This window comes from Anas platyrhynchos, chromosome 33 (assembly GCF_047663525.1).
Source record: "Anas platyrhynchos isolate ZD024472 breed Pekin duck chromosome 33, IASCAAS_PekinDuck_T2T, whole genome shotgun sequence".
Taxonomy (NCBI): Eukaryota; Metazoa; Chordata; class Aves; order Anseriformes; family Anatidae; genus Anas; species Anas platyrhynchos.
The window spans coordinates 658,146-678,681 of record NC_092618.1 but is presented as its reverse complement, the minus strand read 5'-3'; the positions used below and the strand labels follow the sequence as shown (position 1 = coordinate 678,681).

Sequence of the window (20,536 nt, the reverse complement as noted above, 5' to 3'; positions counted from 1 at the left end):
TCCAGAACTACTCCAGATATGGGTCCGTAGCACGGGGTCCATCCCTCAGGAGCAAACTGCTCCAACCTGGGTCCCCCATGGGCAGCAGCTCCTGCCAGACCCCCTGCTCCTGCGTGGGCTCCTCTCCACGGGCTACAGGTCCGACCCAGAATCTGCTCCGGCAGGGGTCTTCCACAGGCCGCAGCCTCCATCGGTGCAGGGCCACCTGCTCCACCGTGGTCTCCTCCACGCGCTGCAGCGTGGAACCCTGCTCCACCGTGGTGCTCCATGAGGCTGCAGGGAGACAACCTGCTTCACCATGGTCCTCACCACAGGCCGCAGGGGACTTCTGCTCCGGCGCCTGGAGCACCTCTCCCCCTCCTTCTTCACTGACCTTGGCGCCTGCAAGGCCGTTCCTCACTCCTCTCACTCTCCCAGCTGCTGTGTGGCGCAGCGTTTTTTTTCCCTGTCTTAAATATGCTTTCACAGAGGCGCAAATCGTGGGACCAGCAGGGCTAGGGATGTGATCGTCCCCCTGTACTCGGCTCTGGTGAGGCCGCACCTCAAGTACTCTGTTCAATTTGGGCCCGTCGCTACAAGAAGGACATTGAGGTGCTAGAGAGAGTCCAGAGAAGGGCGACGAAGCTGGTGAGGGGCCTGGAGAACAAGTCCTACGAGGAGCGGCTGAGGGAGCTGGGCTTGTTCAGCCTGGAGAAGAGGAGGCTCAGGGGCGACCTTATCGCTCTTTACAGATACCTTAAAGGAGGCTGTAGTGAGGTGGGGGTTGGCCTGTTCTCCCACGTGCCTGATGACAGGATGAGGAGGAATGGGCTAAAGTTGCGCCAGGGGAGTTTTAGGTTAGATGTTAGGAAGAACTTCTGTACCGAAAGGGTTGTTAGGCACTGGAACAGGCTGCCCAGGGAAGTGGTGGAGTCACCATCCCTGGAAGTCTTTAAAAGACGTTTAGATGTAGAGCTTAGGGATATGGTTTAGTGGGGACTGTTGGCATTAGGTCAGAGGTTGGACTCGATGATCTTGAGGTCTCTTCCAACCTAGAAATTCTGTGATTCTGTGATTCTGTGACTTATTGGCTCAGCTCTGGTCAGCAGAGGGGCCCTTAGCAAACATGGGGCAGCTTCCAGATCCTTCTCACAAAAGCCACTCCTATGGCCCCGTGCTACCAAAACCTTGCCAGGTAAAACCACTACAGGGAGGCGCATCTCATCTGGTGGTAGCAGGCCAGTGTCACATAGACCCTCCCATGATCAGCAAGCCCAAAGTTCTACCAGTTGCACCAGTCCCGAAGCTACAAGTTAATGTGGAGTCTGCTTGTCAGCATCGATCCCCCCTATCGGAAGGACAGAGGCAAACACAACCTGTGCCCCTGATCCTTTAAGTAGTCGCCCCAAAGCCCTAAAGCCCCTTTTTTTACTAGGCATTAGTAACAAAAACTTGAACAAGGTGGAGATAAATTAACTTGGCTACAGCATTAAAGATGAGCTTTGCGCAGTGGTCAATTGCTGGCTGGCTTGAGGCGCGTGGCTGAGGGTCTCTAATGAATTGTATGACTGATTCAGGCGCGTGGACAGCGCAAGTGGTTACGGGGAAAGTATATGTAGCAGAGAAAAATGGCAATAAAGGCCTTCTGCTCAAGAGGCATCGGGAGACCGTGTCTTTCATCCCTTCAGGTCTGCCCCCTTCCAACTCAGGATATTCTATGATTCCAAGTGTGGAACCCAGCATTTGGCCTTGAATGCCACGCAGCTGGATGCGGCCCGTTGATCCAGCCTGTCCAGATCCCCTTGCCCAGCTTGGTGTCGCCCACGAACTTACAGCGCCCAGTGGGGCCCACCCAGCCCAGGCACGTGTCACATGGGACCTCCCTTGGTGACCTCCCTTGGTGACACCCCAGGGCTCCGCCTTATATGACTGCAGCTGTGGCTCGGACCCTCAGCGTCGGTGCACGGCAGTGACGGACAGGGCAGGAGCACTGGGCCTTCGAGGAGTCCCCGAGCATAGCCCACGCCTGCCCGAAGGAGCCTCCGTTTTCTATTTGAGAACTCTCCCACTCCAGAGGCTCCTTCTGAATCTGATGAGGAGGGAGGCATGCTCCCCAGGCAGCCCAGGCTGGCCTGGCAGGAGACCTGGTCTTCTGAGGGCAGCAACCGGCCAGCAGAGGACAGCTTGCTGGCAGAGGACAGCACCCCGGTAGAGGACATTTTGCCGGCAGAGGACAGAAGCCCAGCAGAGGACAGCTTGCTGTCAAAGGGCAGCAGCCCGGTAGAGGACAGGAGACCAGCAGAGGACAGCTTAGTGGTAGAGAACAGAGGTTTGACAGAGGACAGCAAGAAGGAGTTGCAGTTGCTGGATCCCAGTGAGTCGTGACTCCTCTCTGTACCCCTCCCTGCCACTGTAGGGGTGGACAAAAACACCACCTGAACTCCCACTCCATCCACTACCCGTCCCAGTCCCCTAAAGTCCCGCTTGATAGTCTTCAGGCTTCTATCTTCAGTATTATCACTGCCGGCCTGGACTATCAAAAGACGATAGTAATCAGAGGGGAAAACCCGGTTGGGAAGCTTTCTGGCAACGTCCATGACCCTAGCCCCAGGGAGGCAGCAGACTTCCCTACGGGTAGGGTCAGGCTAACAAATAGGGCCCTCTGTTCCCCTCACAAGGAAGTTGCCTTCTCAGGGGAACAGAGGGAACTTCTCAGGGTCCTTGGTGGCCTCCAAGTTAGCTCAGCGTCATGGCACCGAGTCACTGTGAAGGAGCTGCTGGAATAACGAGACAACAACCTAGTTCTATTAAAATATATATTGCTCTTTTGAGGACTGCTGCGGGGCTAGCGGCACCACAGCAGTGGAAATCTCCGTCCTGACATTGCCTTATGCCCTGACGTCAGGATCAGGGTGGTTTGAACTGCCAGGGAACGGACCATGGGTTCCGGGTCTTTATATGAAGGCTGGAGGACTGCAAAAGAAAGAAGAGCAGAGATGAAAACCCACTCCTTGCAGAGATCCCCAGGCATCCCCTGCAGACCATGCCAGCCCCACTCGACTCTTCCCCAGGCCAGGAGGAGCAGGAGGGACAAAGGAATCCATTGAAAGCTGCTGCTCAGCAATGTCCCAAATGCAGCCACCAGTCCTTCCCCACCTGCGCACCACAGGTCAAGTGGGGCACCTTCACAAGCTGGTTCCCTCACCACCTGCCTCCATCCCTTGGGAGGATTCACACACTCCAGGAATCTCCTGGACTCTTTCCTCTCGCTATTGTGCTTCCCCATGAGAGCAAGGGCTAGCGATCGTGACCCTGCTCCTAGCTGCTTGTAGGCTGTCTCATCTCCCTCTTCGTCCTGGTTGCGTGCTCTACAACAGGCTCCCACCTTCTGTCAGCCTTACTGCCCTTTCCCCTGACTCTTCCTCAGGGACACTCAACCCTTTCAGCGGCACTGCCCAGCTCCAGGCTGGGAGGCCATTCCCTGACACCACAGGCTACCCCGTCTCCTCTCCCTCGTTCCTATGGCTGCAATGCTCCTCCGCCCCGAAGCATTTCCCTGGAGCAGGGCAAGGCACGGGGGCCTCTGCCGCTGTCCCCCCAGCCCTAGCACACCCCCCACTGCCCTCACTCACCGCTGAGGATTTCATTCAGCTTCTCCTCGCTCTGGTCCTTGCAGTAGCGCGCAGCAAGACCTAGACACAGAGACCCCATCAGAGCCCCGCTCCCCAGCACGCTCCCAGCAGCACAGCCCCTGGCCTGGCCAGCCAGGCTGTGCCCCCTCCTGCACCCTGGAGCAAGGGCCCAGTCGGGGGGCTCTGGGGGCAACAGGGCAGTGCCTGGGGCTGCCAAAGGCTGCCCCAAGAGGGACCCAGGGGCTGGGCTCACCAATGAATCTGACGGCCTCAAGTCGCAAGTCGGTCTGAGTGTCCTGCAGGTAGGGCTGGCTCTGCTGCAGGTATTCTTCTACTCTGCCTCTGTCCTGCTGCAGCTGGAGAGAGAGAGAACGCAGGGTCACGGGGCTTGCACACCCTCTCCAGGGTCTCCTCCAGCATCCTGGGGGCAGGGAGGGCAGAGGGGCCTGCAGAAGAGCCCCCTGGGGCTCTGTGCTGGCAGGAAGGGAGCGAGGATGCGGCTGCAGGCAGCGGGCTCTGGCCGGGCGCGTTTGCCCAGCTGGGGCAAACCAAGTTGGGTCCTTACCAAGCACTCCCTGATCCTCCACGTCTGTTTTGTCTGGACGAAGCGCTTCAGCTCCTTGCGTCGCAGAAACTTTGCAGCCACGGCGAGAGCTTCCCCAGAGGCCTGCGGAGCAACAGAGGTTGGGAGGTAGCAGCACAGCCTTGGGAAGGAGACCCTCTGTCCCCTCCTCTTGGCAGGGCTGCGAGCCTTTCCCAGCGCGTTATGGGAGGCTGTGGTGGGGGGCAGCGTGCACTGGGTTCAGTGGCCAAGGCAAGGCCACGGGACAGCCACCATCGGAGGCAGCTCACAATGAGAGAGATCCCAGAGATCACAGCAAGAGATCAGAGGCTGGACTCGATGAACTTGAGGTCTCTTCCAACCTAGAAATTCTGTGATCCCCCAGAGCAACCCTGTGGCATCAGCACACCCTTGCCCACATAACTGCTCAGCTCTGAGATCTGTACCTTTGCTACGCTCTCACTCTGGTCTCTCATATGAACGTAGAGTGGGAGAAGGCTCCTGTGAACTGTCCTCTTCATTTTCTTCGTCCTTTGCCGCAGCACAGCCTCCACCACGGCTTGGAAGAGGCAGATGGAGTGCTCCCGCACCTGGCTGGACGCCTGGCAGGGAGGAGGACAGGAGGAATTTCAGCATTAGCGTGGCCGATGTGAAGGGAGCTCCCAGCACTGTGAGATGCTTCAGCGCTGGATCCTTCCCAGAGGAGCTGCTCAGGGGCAGCTGCAAGGCCTGGTGCCCGTGAAGGGCAACGCAATCGGTTGCCATCGCAGGCTGCCCGCCAGCCACCCCATTTTCGCCCCCAGCCGCACCAGCCATGCCCAAGCAGAGCTCCCCAGCGCCTGGGCTGACAAGGAGACTGGGAAGGCCCTGCCTGAGTGCTGCCCACAGGGCCGGGCTGAAGGGCAGCCCTCGTTATAGGGGGCCCAGCTGAGGGCTCCGGCTCCCGCAGCACACTTACGTGGTCAAAGAGTGGCAGGAGCTTCTCAGCCAGCTGCAGAGCCAGGCCACTGTCCTTCCACCTCTCCACATGAGCCATCACGTTTCTCAGCACAAGCAGGGCCTTCAGCACCATGTCTGTGTTGGTGTCCTGCAGGGCCTCCAGGATGTCTGGCAGCAAGACCTGAATTTTCCTTGCCTGTAGGAAAGACACCATTTCCCTTCCGTGAGGCAGTGAGAGACCACCCTGGGCAAAGGGCTCTGGTTCCTGAGCACCAGCCTCCTGCCTTGCTTCCTGGCAGCGGGGAGGGACGGGAGGGCAGAAGAGCAAAGCCCCAGGCTGCCAACATGGCTTTGCTTGACGATGGCCCGCTCACCTTCTTAGGGCTCTCTGACACGGTGCAGAGCCCTTTCAGAACCATCAAGCGCATCTCTGGTCTTGGGTGCCTCAGGTAGCTCTGGAGGTGCACTGGGTTAACACAGTCCTCCAAAAAAATGTGATTCCGGCCCAGCATCTGCAAGAAAGAGCAGTGAGAGCCTGGCAGGGCTTGCAGGGCTCCCTGCAGCCTCTTCTTCTCCCACCTTTGGGCAGGGATGGGGCAGCGCCAGCTGGCACCAAAGAGGCACCAGGCGCGGGGAGCTACGGGGGCTTCCCGGCCCCAGGGACCATGTGTCCGTACGTCCTGTGGGAGCTGGCAGTTTGGGGGTAGATGGGCACAGGGCTGTGCCTGTGTGCCTGAAGGGGCACACGTAGCCCTGCTGGGAGCAAGGTTTCATCTGGGAACTCACAGCCAAGCGACGGATGCAGGTGTCTTCGGTGACTTCCTTGCACCACTGGCACAGCGAGATGCCTAGCAACACGATGTTTAAAACATTCTCCAAGGTCCTCGGCATGGCCAGGATCACCTCCCACATGGCCAGGTCAGTGCTGCAAGCCCAGAATACTCTGTCAGTGAGGCTGCCTCAGCCGCAGGGCCACAAACTGGGCCAGCCCCGGAGGACCCAGGCTGTCCTGCAGCCCCTGTGACTTGGGGAGCACTGAGGGCCCAGCCTGGGCAGGCAGGAGGGGGCTGAGCTGGTGTTCCCTGGGGGCAGGGGGACTCTGGGCTGCCTTGGACAGCTGGGCTGCTGCAGCCCTGGCTGGCCCAGTAGGGCTGGAACACATTGGTGGGAAGGAGGGCTGTGCTCCTTGGGGATGTCCTGCCCTTTGCCATTGGTGTGGCAAGCAGAGAGTCTCCAGGTGCATCTCCCGACGCGGAACAAGCCCTCAAGGATGTTAAGGCCAGGACCTGTCACGTGGCGGAGAGAACTGCAGCAGGTTCTTGGCTTCTTCCCTGGGCATCATGTCGGTCAGCTGGAGAAGCAGGGAGTCCAGGCACTGCCGCGCCGATGCCGTGTGGATGCTGCCCAGGTTTCTCCTGATGCACTCCATGATTGTTGGCACCTTGGGGGACAAAGTGGGAATGGTGTTGCCAGCAGACCGCAGCCATTGCCACAGCTGCCACTCAAACTTTGGCCCCTTCCATTGCTCTCTGCTGGCTTCAGGTGGCTTCTGGAGCCCAAGAGACCCCGATGTGCGAGGGAGGCAGGGAGGGAGGCAGGGAAGGAGAGAGGAACCACGCCTGGAAGAGCTCAAGGGCAGGGCCATGGCCACAGGCCACTTACATCTGTCAGCCAGTAGAAAGGGTCCTCCAAGGCTGCGTCCAGCACGCTGCAGGCCCCCTGCTTGTCATGGATGCTGGAGTCTTGTAAAGCTTCAAGGGCTGTGAGGACGATGTCCAGCCTCTCAGCAGGGAAGAGATGTCCTCCAAACCCCTGTGGGAAGAAGGAGGAGCGAAGACATGCCTCCCTGAGTGTCCCAAGGGTGCTGCTTAGCTGAGCAGCAAGGGCAGCTCTGGAGAGAGGGCCCTCGGGGGAAGGGGTGAGGATGGGGCATATGGGGCCAGAGTGCTGGCCCTGCAGGTAACCAGGGCTTGCTGGTGGCCAGGAGGGTGGAGCTGCTGCCGGGACACAGGGGAGCAGCCTTCGCATAGCCCCAGCCTGGGGACAAGAGGAACCCTCTCAGCAGGGCGAGTGAGGCCGTGCCAGCCCCACCGGTTCTGGACCCCTTTGCTCACACGAGATGCCTGCTGATGCTGCGGACAAGATCCCCAGCAAGGCCAGAGCTCATTACCTTGGCAATTTCACACGGAGTTGATATTATAGAAAATGGAAGTTTTGCATACTTCAATTTCTTGTGTCTCTCTGCATATTTTACCATGTCCGCTGTCAATATGCATTCTAAACGGGGAAACAGCGAAGAGTCAGTAGGGAAGAGCATCTTTGCCAACAAGCTTGCCAAATGGTGAAAAGCACTTTCACTAGGAATGGCTGAGGAGGGAGGCTCAGACCCACGGCGAGGAGAGTGGTGGGCAGGGATGTAAAGCACAAGGTGAGGAGTGCTGGGAGCAAGAGGGACCTCAGGGATGATGCAGAAGGACGAGAAGCAATGGCGTTGGGTGCCGTGGGGGTAGCAGCGTGTCACAGACCCCCTTCTGCTCGGGGTCAGGATGTGCAGGAAGCCCCCTGACACCTGCCTTTAAGACGGCAGGGAGCAAACAGTCAGGGAGCATTCTGGAGGGCGTCACCATCCCTGGTGATGCACGGCTGGCTCTGCTGTTCACTCCTCGGGGAAGATGCGGTTTGGGAAGTGCTCATCGATTGATGGCTTAGACTGGGGGACACCACAAAACAGCGTGGTAGGTGATCTGGGGAGGGTTGGGAAGGACAGCAGCAGAGAACTGCTCCTGGACGGCAGGTGAGCGTCTAGCTTCTGCGGAAAACGATAGCCAGAATGCTGCGGGAAGCTGCTGTGAGGAGCAGAGGAGGCCAGGGAACCTGGCAGAATTCCGTGGGCAGCCTCCACCAAGCACAAAAACAATCCTTCACAATACTCACAGAATCACAGAATTTCTAGGTTGGAAGAGACCTCAAGATCATCGAGTCCAACCTCTAACCTAACACTAACAGTCCCCACTAAACTCGGGGAAAACAAGTAGACAAATCAGTAGATGTTTGTGTGCAGACGGACGCTGCCCACCACACCTTCTTACCTCTTCCTTTTCTGATGATTTTGTATATGTGAGAAAGAGTTTCTAAAGCTGTGAATCTGATGGAATCTTTGTCACCGGTGAAAATGAAGAGGATGCCCAGCAGCTGTCCCAGGATGGGGATGTAGGGCTCTGTGGGCTCATCATCGCTATAGTTTTCATAGTCATCTGTGATCTGGGTGAGGAAGGGACGAGAGACAAAGGGCTTAGTGGAGGCAGAGCCGGTCCCTGAGAGAGCACGGCCTGGGAAGGGGAGAGCAGGGGCGAAGAAGGGACGAAGACCCTCGATTCACGGTTCTGAGGCACTCACGTGCATCGAGGCTTGCCTCACAGGCACCCCTGAGTGGCAGGATGCTCTGGGATGCAGGAAAGGGTGGAGGGTTCCTTGTGCCTTACCTCGGCCTCAAAATACAAGAGGATGAAATCACCCAGCCTCTCAATCATCCTCACAGCTCTCTCACGCACAGCTGGGTTTTTGGAGTGGGCAAAGTGCAGCAGCGCCTGCGAGGAGAGAAGTTGCTGGGTTGACAGTGGTCTGCAAATGAGACCTGAGAGGATTCTTTGGAAATTCTTTGCAAATGCCAAACCTTCAACATATTCTCCAACTCTGTGCTGAAACTGGCGATGGGGAAGTTGCGTACGAAGGCCGCCAGCATGGTGTCCATGGCTTTCATAGTCTGCAGGAAGGACAGAAGAGCATCGAATTATTTCTGTGGCCCTCCTCACCCCCAGGAGCTGGCTCTGAGCCCCTCTGGAGTTCAGGGGTGGCTTTGGGGCTAAAAAGCTGCTGTGTGCAGACCTCCTGCAGCACAAGATCAGGTCGGGGAAGGGGAAAGGGTGAGGCTGGGAAAGCAAATCTGGGCCCCGGCCCTGCACTGGTCTCTGGTTGTGTCAGCACGGGGAAGCAAGGCAGCAGCTCAGCAGGACTGGGGGTGCCGGTACCTCACCCAGCACATACCTCAGTGAAGAGCGCTCTTTCTGTCTCTGGCACATCTGACTCGGGAGGCAGAAAGAAGATGCTCTTGCAGCACACAAGCAGGAGTCTCTCCGTTTTGCCACGCAGTGTTGTTGGTACGGTGTTGCTGAAGGAGAGAGAGAGAGGAGCCTGTTGGACGCAGTGCCTTGAGGCTTATGAAGGAGGACACGGACCTCCCTTGGCCAGGCATCCCTGGGAGGGATGGGCAGCCTCCCTGCCAGCTTCAGGGCCACCAGGACATTGCCACCAGGGGCTGGGCACGCACCTGAGGAGGGCGACAGTCTCCATGGCCTTCTGCCGGAATGCTGTGCGCAAGCTGTCCACGGGCTCCTTTTCCAGCAGCGCCTGCAGAGCACAAGCAGGATGAGACCTTGGAGCCGCCGACACCCAGCAGCAGCAGAGCCAGCGCTGCCCCAGCCCTCGCCTCCCAGGGGGCTGGTGCCGGGGGGCCTTGCCCCTTCCCCAACCCGCTGCGCATCCTCTCACCATGATGTTCTCCACCAGCTTATGTTTGCTGCAGAAGCCATTCAAGTTCATCGGCACACCCTTCTCGGTGACACATCTGCACAGATCGCAGATTTTGCTGAGGAACAGCATCTTCTGCTCCTCGTCGTCCTGGCAGCCACAAAGACACCAACAGAGCATTAGGGGGACACCCACGGCCAGCAGGACCAAAGCCTTGAGGGGTCTGGGGCTGTGTGGGACCCCTGGAGGGCAGCGCCAGGAGCACAGCTGTGATGCAAGCGGCTGCCATTACCTTTTCTGTGCCTCTGACATATGCCCTGATGAATTCCACGGCCTTGTCTCTGCACAGTTTCCATATATTACCTGGAAAGGAGGAAAGCAAAGAGTGCTGCAGAGAGGGGCTGAATGCAGGGGTGAGGAGAGGAAGGGCCCCAGCCCCAGAAGGCCGTGGGGAGGCCGCGGGGATGCCCAGAGGCTGCAGCAGCTCCGCTGGGAAGAGAGGCTGAGGGAGCTGGGCTTGTGGAGCCTGGAGAAGGCTGCGGGGGGACCTCGCTGCGGCCTCCCCGTGCCCAAAGGGGCCTCCAGGAAAGCTGGGGGGGGATCTTCATCATGGACTGCAGCGACAGGACAAGGGGTGACGGCCTTAACCTCAAAGAGGGCAGGTTTCTTTCGGACAGGCAGGGATTTCTCTCCTTCACGCCCAGGGCAGTGAGGCCTTGGCGCAGGCTGCGGTGCCCCCTCCCTGGCACTGCCCACGGCCAGGCTGGGTGGGCTTTGGGCAGCCTGGGCTGGGGGGAAGCATCGTGATCGCCGAGGTCCCCCCCAGCCCAAAGCGTCCTGGGATTCTGTGGTGCTGCGGAGGAAGCTCGGCCCCGTCAGCCCAAGCGCCGCTTTACCCAGGGAAGGAGTCCTGGAGTCAGGCTGCGGTCTCTGTGTCCCCAACCCTCCCCACCCCATCCCGAAGACTCACTGCGATCCAGCAGCTGCGACTCCCCTTCAGAAGCAGCCTCTGGAGTGGGAGAGTTCCCAAATAGAAACCGGCGGCTCCTCTGGGCGGGCGGTTGCGGCATTGTGGGACGTGGGCTATGCTCGGGGACTCCTCGAAGGCCCTGTGCTCCTGCCCTGTCCGTCACTGCCGTGCACCGACACTGAGGGTCCGAGCCACGGCTGCGCTCTTATAAGGCGGAGCCCTGGGGTGTCACCAAGTGACGTCACAATGGGTGCCACTGTGACACGCGCCTGGGCTGGGTGGGCACCCATTGTGACGTCACTTGGTGACACCCCAGGGTGCTGCCTGACGCGAGCGCAGCCGTGGCTCGGACCCTCAGGCCCTGCTTCCCAGGACGTGGCTGAACACCGCTCGTTGATGGGAAGTAGAGAATAATTTTTTTTCCCTCTCTCCGTGCTCCCGCGCGGACTGATTGTTTCTTTTGTTTCGTTTTTTTTTTTTTCCTCCCCATTCTCTTTCCATTTAATTAAACCTTTCTCATCTCAAACCTCGAGTTCTCTGTGTTGTATTTTCTCCCCCTTCCTCTTTGAGGAGAGGGGGAGTGAGAGAGCGGTTGTGGTGGAGCTCGGCTGCCCACCTGAGTAAAACCACCACACTTTGTCCCAGCAGCTGCGGTGCCTTGTGAGGGGCTGGGGCTGGGGTGGCCGTGCCCAGAGCCCTGCAGCAGCCTGTGGAGGGCATTGCCCTGGGGCCAGCCCAGCCTGGGCTGCTGGGCTGGGCTGGGCTGGAGAGAGGGCAGGGTGGTGGGGAGAGGTGGGCAGGGGCCGGGCTGGGCTGGGCAGTGCCCGGCAGAGCACTTTGTTGACTTTGATGACTTTCACCTATTTCTTTGAGGACTGTAGACACCCGTCTCTGTTCACCACCTTGCTCTCATCCCAGCATTTCCATCATTTCACCAGTGTCTCATCAACCCTCCCCAGCTGCTCCTTCTCACACAAAGCCATGCTCTGATCACAGACGCTCTTTGGGTGACCTCTGGCAACGCAGCACAACACTCTGAGGGACAGTTCTTCCTCCTCGTGGCCAGCACCAACATTCCAAAGTGCACTTTGTGGCAGTTTTTTCTCTCCTACTCTTTTCTACTACAAAAGAAAGCTCCATCAGGGTGGAACCCCCTCCTAAAGTAGGCATCCCAATCCATCAGGCTCCTTGCGGCCTGTCAGCCAACCAGACAGAAGTCACCGCACCAGCATCTTCCAAGCCATGGGCCTGCTGCTGTCCAGTCATGGACTCAAGCAGAAGGGACAGGACAACCCATATGTGGGCCTTCTTTCTGCATGGGTCCTCCTGGGTATGTAGGCAGAGGGGATCCCACAGTCAGCATGCCAGCCAGGTGCCTTTTGTTGGCCTACCAGGGCCACTGGCAGATGTCAGCCGAAAAGTACCGATCCCAGCTCTAAGTCAAGGGTGACCTGCCACCTACAGACAGAAGTGACCTCTCAGTCCCTTTCTGTGACATGATCCTGCTGCTTCCCTATCAACTGCAGAGACAGAAGTGACCCCACAGTGACCAGCACAGTCACACTCCCCTGCTGGTGCAGGAGATCCTGAGGCAGAGCTGAGCTCATCAGAGCATCCTCCTCCGTCTCCCCCTTGTGACCTACTAGCTGATCAGATCCATGGCCCTTCGCATTCATCTTTGAATGCCATGTGACTGCCCAGTAAGATCACGATCCCTGCCCTGCCCAAAAGGGCAAAGCACCTAAAGGTTAGGAAAAGGGTTAAAAGTGAGAAGGTTAATGTACGGGAATAGGGGCTTTCAGTGTTAGGTGTTCGTGTATGGGATTAAGGTTTCCCTTTCTAGGTTAGAGATTAATCAAATGTGTAGCTGGAGGGTAGGGTATTCTTCTTAGGATGTGTTCTGCTTAGGGTATGTGAAAGGTCTTTGGTTGAGGGTTTTTTTTAGGTCTGCAAGGGCTAAATAGAACATTTTAATGATCGCGTTAAGGGCAGGGATCAGGGTGAGCAAGACAGTAAAGGTAGGGGAAAGGGGCTATGGGCTGACTTTTTGCTTCGAGGGATATTGCGGTCAAATATTAGAGCAGAGTATTCCTGTCAGTGTGTGGAGGAGCCTTTAGTTTTATGGAATTCAGGTTACTGGCTAAAATACGGTAATGGCCTCACGTGACTGCTTTAAGTCAGCTTTAAAGTGAGATGAAAACTACCTGATCATTCTTACATCTTCAAAACCATTAGCTTCTGCTGTCCAAGCTCCTCTTCCCTCCCCAAAATCTCACATCTCTCCTGTCTAGGCTTATCCTGAATTCACTGTATCAGTCATCTTCTTAGAGGCAGCTTTCTGATGACTTTCATGAACACAGAGTATCTGTCTTACCTCTGCTGGCTACTCTGTTCCTGAGAATGAAGCAGCTTCTAAGCCAGCATGGAGAAGGACACAAAGGGTCTGTAGGAGCACCTTGCACAATGTGCCCAGCAGTTCTGCACCACCACAAAAGCGCACATCCTGCCTACAAGTTTTGGTTCCAGAATGGCTCCTATGGATCCAGGGTAACTTCCCAGGCCCTTATGTATGCTTCAGTTTCCCCCAGGCATCTTGAAGGCAGTAGCTGCCTCTGTGTAGAAAACTGAAAGCAGCCCTGAAGGATGACTTTAGGCAAAAGCTGACACTTCTGACATAACCCCTATCCAAGACCTCTTCCTTTATGGGGCCTACCCAGTACTTAGGAAGAGTGGAACTCACAACCTGTATGCATAGCAGGTGCCTTCTTCTGGTCTATCACTGACACTGGCAGATGTGAGCCTAAAGGCACGTATCCCAGTCAAGAGTCAAGGGATGACCTGTTGGCTACTTCAGAAAGAGCTCAACTCACAATCCACTTTACAAATATTCCCTTAGGAATGGATTAGGAATTTCTGAAGCACCACCGACTTTGTGATACAACACCTACAAAACACATACTTTCTTTCAAAATCATTAGTTTCTGCTGCCCAAACTCCTCTTCCCGCCCCCAGATCTCACATCTCTCCTGGCCAGCCTTCTCCTAACCTCCCCATATCGGTCATCTGTTTGGGAGCAGGATTCTCATGACATTCATGATCTCAGGGTACCTGTCTCACCTCTGCTGGCTACTCTGTTACTGAGAAAAAAGCAGCTCCTAAGCCAGCATGGAGCACCCTACACAAAGTGCCCAGCACCACCATAGAAGTGTGCTGCCTACAAATTTTGGTCCCCAAATGGCTGCTTTGGATCCAAGGTAACTTTTTCCCAGGCCCTTATACATGGTTCATTTTCCCCCAGGCATCTTGGCAGTGGCTCCCTCTGTACAGAAAACTGAAAACAGCCCTGAAGGATGACTTCAGGCAAATGCTGACACCTCTGACATGACAACCCCGATCCAAGACCTCTTCCTCTTTGGGGCCTACCAGGTACTTAGGAAGAGTGAATTGCATGAACTACATGCAAAGCAGGTAACCTGCACTTGCCTTTCAGGTACATTCAGAGAGATGAGCTTAATGGCACTGCTCCCAGCCAGGAGTCAAGCGATGACCTGTCAGCTACTTCAGAAAGAAGTCACTTCACACGCCATTAAACAGCCATTTGCTTCCAACTAGATTAGAAATTTCTGAGGCACGACTGACCCCTTATTAACATACCTACAAAACATTCTCTTTTTGGCCCTGGACCTGCCCAGGCAGTGATCTGGTTGTGACTCTTCCAGCCCAAGGCACTGCTGCTCAACTCCCAGCCTCTCTGATGCATGGGAGCCAGTTCTGTACCAGTCCAGTCAGGTGCTAGGCCAGGAGGGACCTTGCAGGCAATCTTCAAGGCCCGTGCCTGTTGGCGGTCTCTCAGCTCCTTGTGCACAGCAAAGATAACGCTCAAATCCAGAAGCCATGTGCCTGAAGCTGGCCTAGAACACACTCAGGGAAGGGCCCTCCCAGCCCCAGCCCCTGCCCCAGCCCGAGCTGGCGGTGCTGCTCTGCGGAGTGAGGGGGCTGTGGTGCCCAGGGCACAGGGACACTCTGCAGGGCCATGCTGGGCAGGCTGGGAGGCAGACCCAGCTCATGGGGTCACTGCCATTGCCCCAGGGCCGCAAGGAATCACTCGCCAGACTCCTTTGCTGGGGCTGTGTTGTGGTTTAACGTGGCCAGCAGGTAAGCACCACACAGCTTTTTGCTCACCCTCCCTCCTCCCTCTCTGGAATGGGGGAAAGAAATGAGAAAGTGAATCCTGTGGGTTGAGATAGAGACAGTTTATTAAGGAAGGAAAGGGGAGGGGAGGGGAGGGGAGGGGAGGGGAGGGGAGGGGAGGGGAGGGGAGGGGAGATATCATAACTTGTGGAAACAGACAGCTTTCCATCCGCTAGCCTTCTGTGACTCTGTACTGCAATTCCGTTCAACTGGTTACTCCTTTATTATCCAAACTCTCCTGCAACTCCTGATACTGCTAACTTGTCACAGATAGCACAATCACACGAAGGTTGAAACGTCTGCCTGCAGACATGAAAGGCTGACAGAATGGAGCATCTGTCCAGGGGAACCTTGAGAAACTGCAGGATTTTGCCTACAGAAACCTCTTGACATTTACAAGAAGAAAAGCCTCATCCTGCACCAGAGGAAGAGGAACCCCACACATCAGGGCAGACTGGGACCCTGCTGAGTGAGCAGTGCCCAGGAGGAGGAGGGCCTGGGCACCACGAGGGATGCCATACGAGCTCACCAGGAGCTCACCAGGAACCAGGCCAACTTCCTACAGAGCTGCCTTATGAGGAGCATGGCCACCAAGAAAATGTAAGTTACCATGCTCGGCTCCGATCTGATGAGACACCACACAGCCAGCAGGGAAAGAGGTGCAGGTCTGTGAATCTCTTGGACAGCCTGGTGTGGAGAGGAGCAAGCACACTGGAAAGGCTGAAAGTCCCAACAGGCCTGAGGTCTGTGTGTCAATGGCTAGGGCTCTTGTCTCCGACAGCGAGGCCTATGAGGAGGCAGCTTCTTGTTAAAGCACCAGGGTCTCATTGCCTCCTCACCAGCCATGAACCAGGCAGGAGTCGTACCCTTCTCCTGCACTGGGCCATGGACATCCCCATCTCCTACTGCCCAGGAAGAGCCCTGAGCTCCTGTGTGAAGGGAAAGGATCTCCCTTCCCAGGAGCCTGGGGTCAAAGCCTGTTTTTCAATACATCAGTGTCACCTTCACATTTGTCTACCTGTCCTCACTGCCTCCAGTGTTCTGCTCTAATGAGCTCCAAGGGAGGCTGTGTCAGTGCCAGCAGAGTCCCCCCTCAGGGGGACACTGCAGGAAACTTGCATCTGCCTTGGATTTCTTGAGAGATTTCTTCAACTCACTCTCAGTGCCTGAGGTTCATGGGCTCATCGCCAAAGCCCCCAGAGGGCTGATTCCAATGCCTCTGCTGCTGATCTGGGCTGGGCTCCTGGGACAGGGAGAGCTCCTGGCAAGAGGGCCCTGGTGCAGAGACACAGCTCTGCCCAGGAGCAGCTCCTCTGCACAGCGCAGAAGGGCTGGGGGCTCGACCCCCATGGGGAGAGGAGAGGAGAGAGGGGTTGGAGGCAGTTGGGAGTGGGAGGGTGCTGAGAGCTGCCTGCAGGAGAAACCTGCACAGCCCTTGACAAGGTAAGTCTCTGGCTGCAGGGCCATGCAGCTGCAGCTCCTGGAAGGGTCTCGTGCTGGGTCTTGTTTCTGGGAGGGCGGTGGGCAATGCAGTAGGCTGTGAGAGTCCTGCTGGATTGCACTGCGAGGTGAGGAAGTCTGGCAGAAGCCCCTTGGAGTGGCCTAAGCCAGGTGCCCCTGACACCCTAGAAGCCTTGAACACCCTGCTGGTGATGCAGGGCTCTCTGTCAGCTGCCCCATAGCTCCTGCTGCATGGAGGTGCCCCTTGGCAGGGCCCTGGTGGTGGCAGGGTGCTGCAGGGCAGCGCTGAGCACAGCCGCATGGGATGGGGTCTGTGAGCACAGGCGGGGGAAAGGAGAGTTTGGCCAAGATCAGCAGGAACAGAGTGGCCAAGAATCCTCTAGGTACAGCATGTTGTGTGCCTGGGATACTGGAATACCCCAGCGTGTGGATATTCACCTGTCTGTGGGGTGTTTTCCTGGGCTTCAGGCTGCTCTCCAGCAGGATGCAGCTCTCTCGTGGCATCCTTGTGGCATCCAGGCGTCCCAAGGAGAAGACACCTCCTTGCTAAGGCCATGTCCGTGCTGCTGGATGTCTGTCTGTGGGCAGCTGGAGTGAGGCCTCGGCAGCCCTGGCTAGGGGGGAAGAGCTGAGATCCTGCTCAGGCCCCCAGGGCCAAGGTAAGGATTCTGTCCAGCCTCACTCGGACTGGGGCTTCTCTGCTCTCAGCTGTCTCCGTTTTTTTCTCAGCGTAACACGAGTATGATCGGTGTCCTAAGCATTACAGGGGTAATTATAAGAAAATACAGCAAATAAAATCTCTCTTGCTCTACAGTGTGGTCGGATGAGTTGTTTGCAAAAAGACTGCATGGCTCATTGATCTGACAAGTGGACTGCACTTGAGTTTCCCCCATGGTCCTGCTTCCCTCCTGCTGCACAGCAGGAAGGACTCCTCTGGAGCCCACAGCAGCCCCTGCTCCCAGTGTCACACGCAGCCAGCACCACCCAGAGCTCAAGCAAGAGAGCTGCAGAAAGGTTCTCATGCAAAGAGAGAGGCTTATCTGCGGGCTTTCCAGGAGATGAAATAGGTTTTCCTCATCGAAGTCTGTTCTATTTTTTTTTCTCCTCTTCAAAGATACCTGTGTCCAAAGTCAGCAAATGCCCAACAGCAGCTCTGTGAGCGAGTTCCTCCTGCTGGCATTCGCAGACACGCGCGAGCTGCGGCTCCTGCACTTCGTGCTCTTCCTGGCCATCTCCCTGGCTGCCCTCCTGGGCAACGGCCTCATCCTCACCGCCGTAGCCTGCGACCACCGCCTCCACACCCCCATGTACTTCTTCCTCCTCAACCTCGCCCTTCTCGACCTGGGCTGCATCTCCACCACTCTGCCCAAAGGCATGGCCAATGCCCTCTGGGACACCAGGGCCATCTCTTATCACGGGTGTGCTGCACAGGTCTTCTTTTTTGTCTTCTTGGTTGGAGCAGAGTATTCCCTCCTCACCGTCATGGCCTACAACCGCTACGTTGCCATCTGCAAGCCCCTGCACTACGGGAGCCTCCTGGGCAGCAGAGCTTGTGCCCAGATGGCAGCAGCTGCCTGGGGCAGTGGCTTTCTCAGTGCTGTCCTGCACACAGCCAATACGTTTTCCCTGTCCCTCTGCCTTGGAAACGCAGTGGCCCAGTTCTTCTGTGAGATCCCCCAGATCCTCAAGCTCTCCTGCTCAGATGCCTACCTCAGGGAAGTTGCTGTACTCTTATTTACTCTTTCTTTAATCTTTGCTAGTTTTGTTTTCATTATGTTGTCCTATATACGGATTTTCAGGGCTGTGCTGAGGATTCCCTCTGAGAAGGACCAGCACAAAGCCTTTTCCACGTGCCTCCCTCATCTGGTTGTGGTCTCTCTGACTGTCAGCACTGGCATGTTTGCCTACCTGAAGCCCCCCTCCATCTCCTCTCCATCCCTGGACCTGTTGGTGGCCGTTCTATTCTCGGTGGTGGCTCCAGCAGTGAACCCCTTCATCTACAGCATGAGGAACAAGGACCTCAAGAATGCCTTGTGGAAACTGATGACTTGATTTGCTTCGGAAGCAATAATTTCACAGTCTGTTTCTGCAGATTACTCAGAATATCACTTACACAGAACAACCTATATTCCCTTTTTTGTTGTTTTTGTGTGTGTGAGTGTGTATTTTTAGTACTGGTATTACTTAGTTTTGTGTTTTGTTTTGTTGTTGTTTTTTTTTTTCAGTTTAGGTTGCCCAATAAAATGTCATTTTTGTCCCACTCCCAATTCTGTATGTGTGTTTAGTGTATGTACTGAGTCTCTGTCCATGTGGAATTATGGTCTCTGTGAACTTTTAACGAAATAAAACAGCCTACACTGCCTTCTTTGTCTGATGTCCTTCCTCTGAGACCTGGTCTGGCTCTGCTGGGGCAGTGCCCATTTGCAGAGGAAAAGAGTCCCATTCCAGCAGCACAGACAGGGAGCACCAGCGCTTGGGGCATGCCAAGCTGCTCTCTTGCCTCTGCCGCCCTCTCCTGCTGGTGGGGCTAGGCCCGGCTGCTCCTGGAGCTTGGTGCCAGTGCTGTTGTGGGGCTGTGCTGGGACTGCTGGCAGGTTAATGTTTCTTGCAGAGGGAATTAGCATCTGCCAGCAGAGTCCAGGGTATTGGCCGGAGCAGCATGAGCCCATAAAACAGGTGGAGCCCGCAGAGCATGAGCCGGTCCATGTTGCGAAGCACGGCCGAAAGCACGACAGACACCAGCAGAGTCAGATCATGCTTCACCATTTTATTGCCCGAATAGCCCAACTTTTATAGTGAATTTTACAGGGGTGGACAGTGTTTCACACAAGATTATTGGTCAAAAGCACCCAGACAAACTGTTAAGAAAATAACATCACCTTTTGATTAGAAGTTAGGAAAACAACCCCTTTTGTGCTTAACGGTCACGTAGGCCTAGTCCTTGAGGCCAGCTGCTGATAACAATATTTTCTGAGTTCCTTAATTGGGTGATGTGGGAGTCATTGCCGTGGGAGCTTCTCACAGTTACTCTGGCAGCTTGGTTTGCTCAGCTACAGCAGGCCCTGAGATTTCTAAGGCCTACCCCTGGTTGCTTAAAGCAAGCTTAGATCAAACAATTATGCCAATTCCCAACAATTCCCCCGTTTTCTTTTTGTACAGGCAGTGCTTGGTTTTACAACAGGTGTCAAATATACAACATAACACAACTATATAACTTAACCCTAATAATACCATAATTACTGTAAGCATTTAATGGTAACACAATCTAATAGTAAGTAACACAACTTAATAGTAACACATTTAAACCTAATCACTTGATGGTGATCAAAGGCTGTTCTTGACAGTCCTTGAGGTGTCACAGCCCACGTCATTGTCAGAATGATTATCAGGAACCTCTTCATGGTCGTCTTCAGCGTGTGCAGATTCTAAAACTGCTTCAGTCCACTTTACAGTGATCCACTGGATACCTGTTCCCGGCACCACTTCAAAATCCCACATTTATCACAATACTACGTGTAATGATGATTGACACCACAATGAACAGAATCCTTAATGCCCCTTTGACTAATCCCAGTAACCATCTATGTATTGTTTCAAACAAATCAGTGAACCATTGATTGAAAGGATTGATATCATATTGAATCTTTTTAATAAATCCATTTTTCTATGATTTTTGCTGGCACCAATTACCTATGCTTTTAGCCTGCACTGTGGTTATATCCCAGGATCCTACACTGTGGCAACAATAACCTGTACTAAGGCTATATTCCAGAATCCTGCACTATGGCAACGATAACCTGGACTATGGCTATATGCACTCTCACTCACACAGTACACAGTACAATCACACATACAGAGCACAATCATACACCCAGAGGCCTCTGGCACATCTCACTCTCAATCATACAACATCCTCAATCATACCACAAGAATATAATTTAGAATGATAAGCAAACAAACAAGTATTGTCTCTCATTGTGTTCCTCGTGAAGTGACTTGCAACACTTTGTTTTAAAACCTTACCCTTACACAAATACTTTCAACACAAAATACCTGGACATTTAAGAATAACACATATAATTATTAATACTCCAGTTAGTATCCCTCCAGCAGCTGAAAACCTACTGTTTGTCTGCAGCTACAGGAGATCTTTGTCTGCTCCTGCGGTGAGCAGCTGAGAGTGGAGTCCCCTCCGAACAAAATGCTCAGGGTGCACCTAGGGGCGTCCACACCGCAGCTGATCCCCGCAGCCGAGCAGTTGTTACGTGTGGCCAC

General features: G+C 55.4%; 1 protein-coding gene and 1 long non-coding RNA gene across 6 annotated transcripts; one reads left to right on the top strand and one right to left on the bottom strand.

Moving 5' to 3' along the window:
* Nucleotides 1-9,110: 9,110 nt before the first annotated feature.
* LOC140000254 (uncharacterized) lies at nucleotides 9,111-9,785 on the bottom strand. Its single transcript, XR_011805446.1, has 3 exons — nucleotides 9,661-9,785; nucleotides 9,440-9,519; nucleotides 9,111-9,280 (listed from the first exon to the last, which is right to left on the bottom strand). It is a non-coding gene; the product is annotated as an uncharacterized lncRNA (long non-coding RNA).
* A 3,977-nt stretch (nucleotides 9,786-13,762) lies between these two features.
* LOC140000246 (olfactory receptor 14A16-like) lies at nucleotides 13,763-18,387 on the top strand. 5 transcript variants are annotated; one of them, XM_072030069.1, is made up of 4 exons: nucleotides 13,763-14,035; nucleotides 15,071-15,400; nucleotides 16,730-17,275; nucleotides 17,376-18,387. In XM_072030069.1, the coding sequence occupies exon 4, from the start codon at nucleotides 17,399-17,401 to the stop codon at nucleotides 18,311-18,313; it is 915 nt and encodes a 304-aa protein (XP_071886170.1). In that variant the 5' UTR covers nucleotides 13,763-14,035; nucleotides 15,071-15,400; nucleotides 16,730-17,275; nucleotides 17,376-17,398; the 3' UTR covers nucleotides 18,314-18,387. The 5 variants fall into 5 exon arrangements, with proteins under 5 accessions (XP_071886170.1, XP_071886167.1, XP_071886165.1 ...); XM_072030066.1 differs by having other exon boundaries at nucleotides 14,100-15,400; XM_072030064.1 differs by having other exon boundaries at nucleotides 13,763-15,400; nucleotides 17,076-17,275.
* The last annotated feature ends 2,149 nt before the right edge of the window (nucleotides 18,388-20,536 follow it).

Bases quoted from the DNA above. Each gene is read 5' to 3' on its own strand.
- LOC140000246 (XM_072030069.1), top strand. From the start codon at position 17,399: ATGCCCAACAGCAGCTCTGTGAGCGAGTTCCTCCTGCTGGCATTCGCA.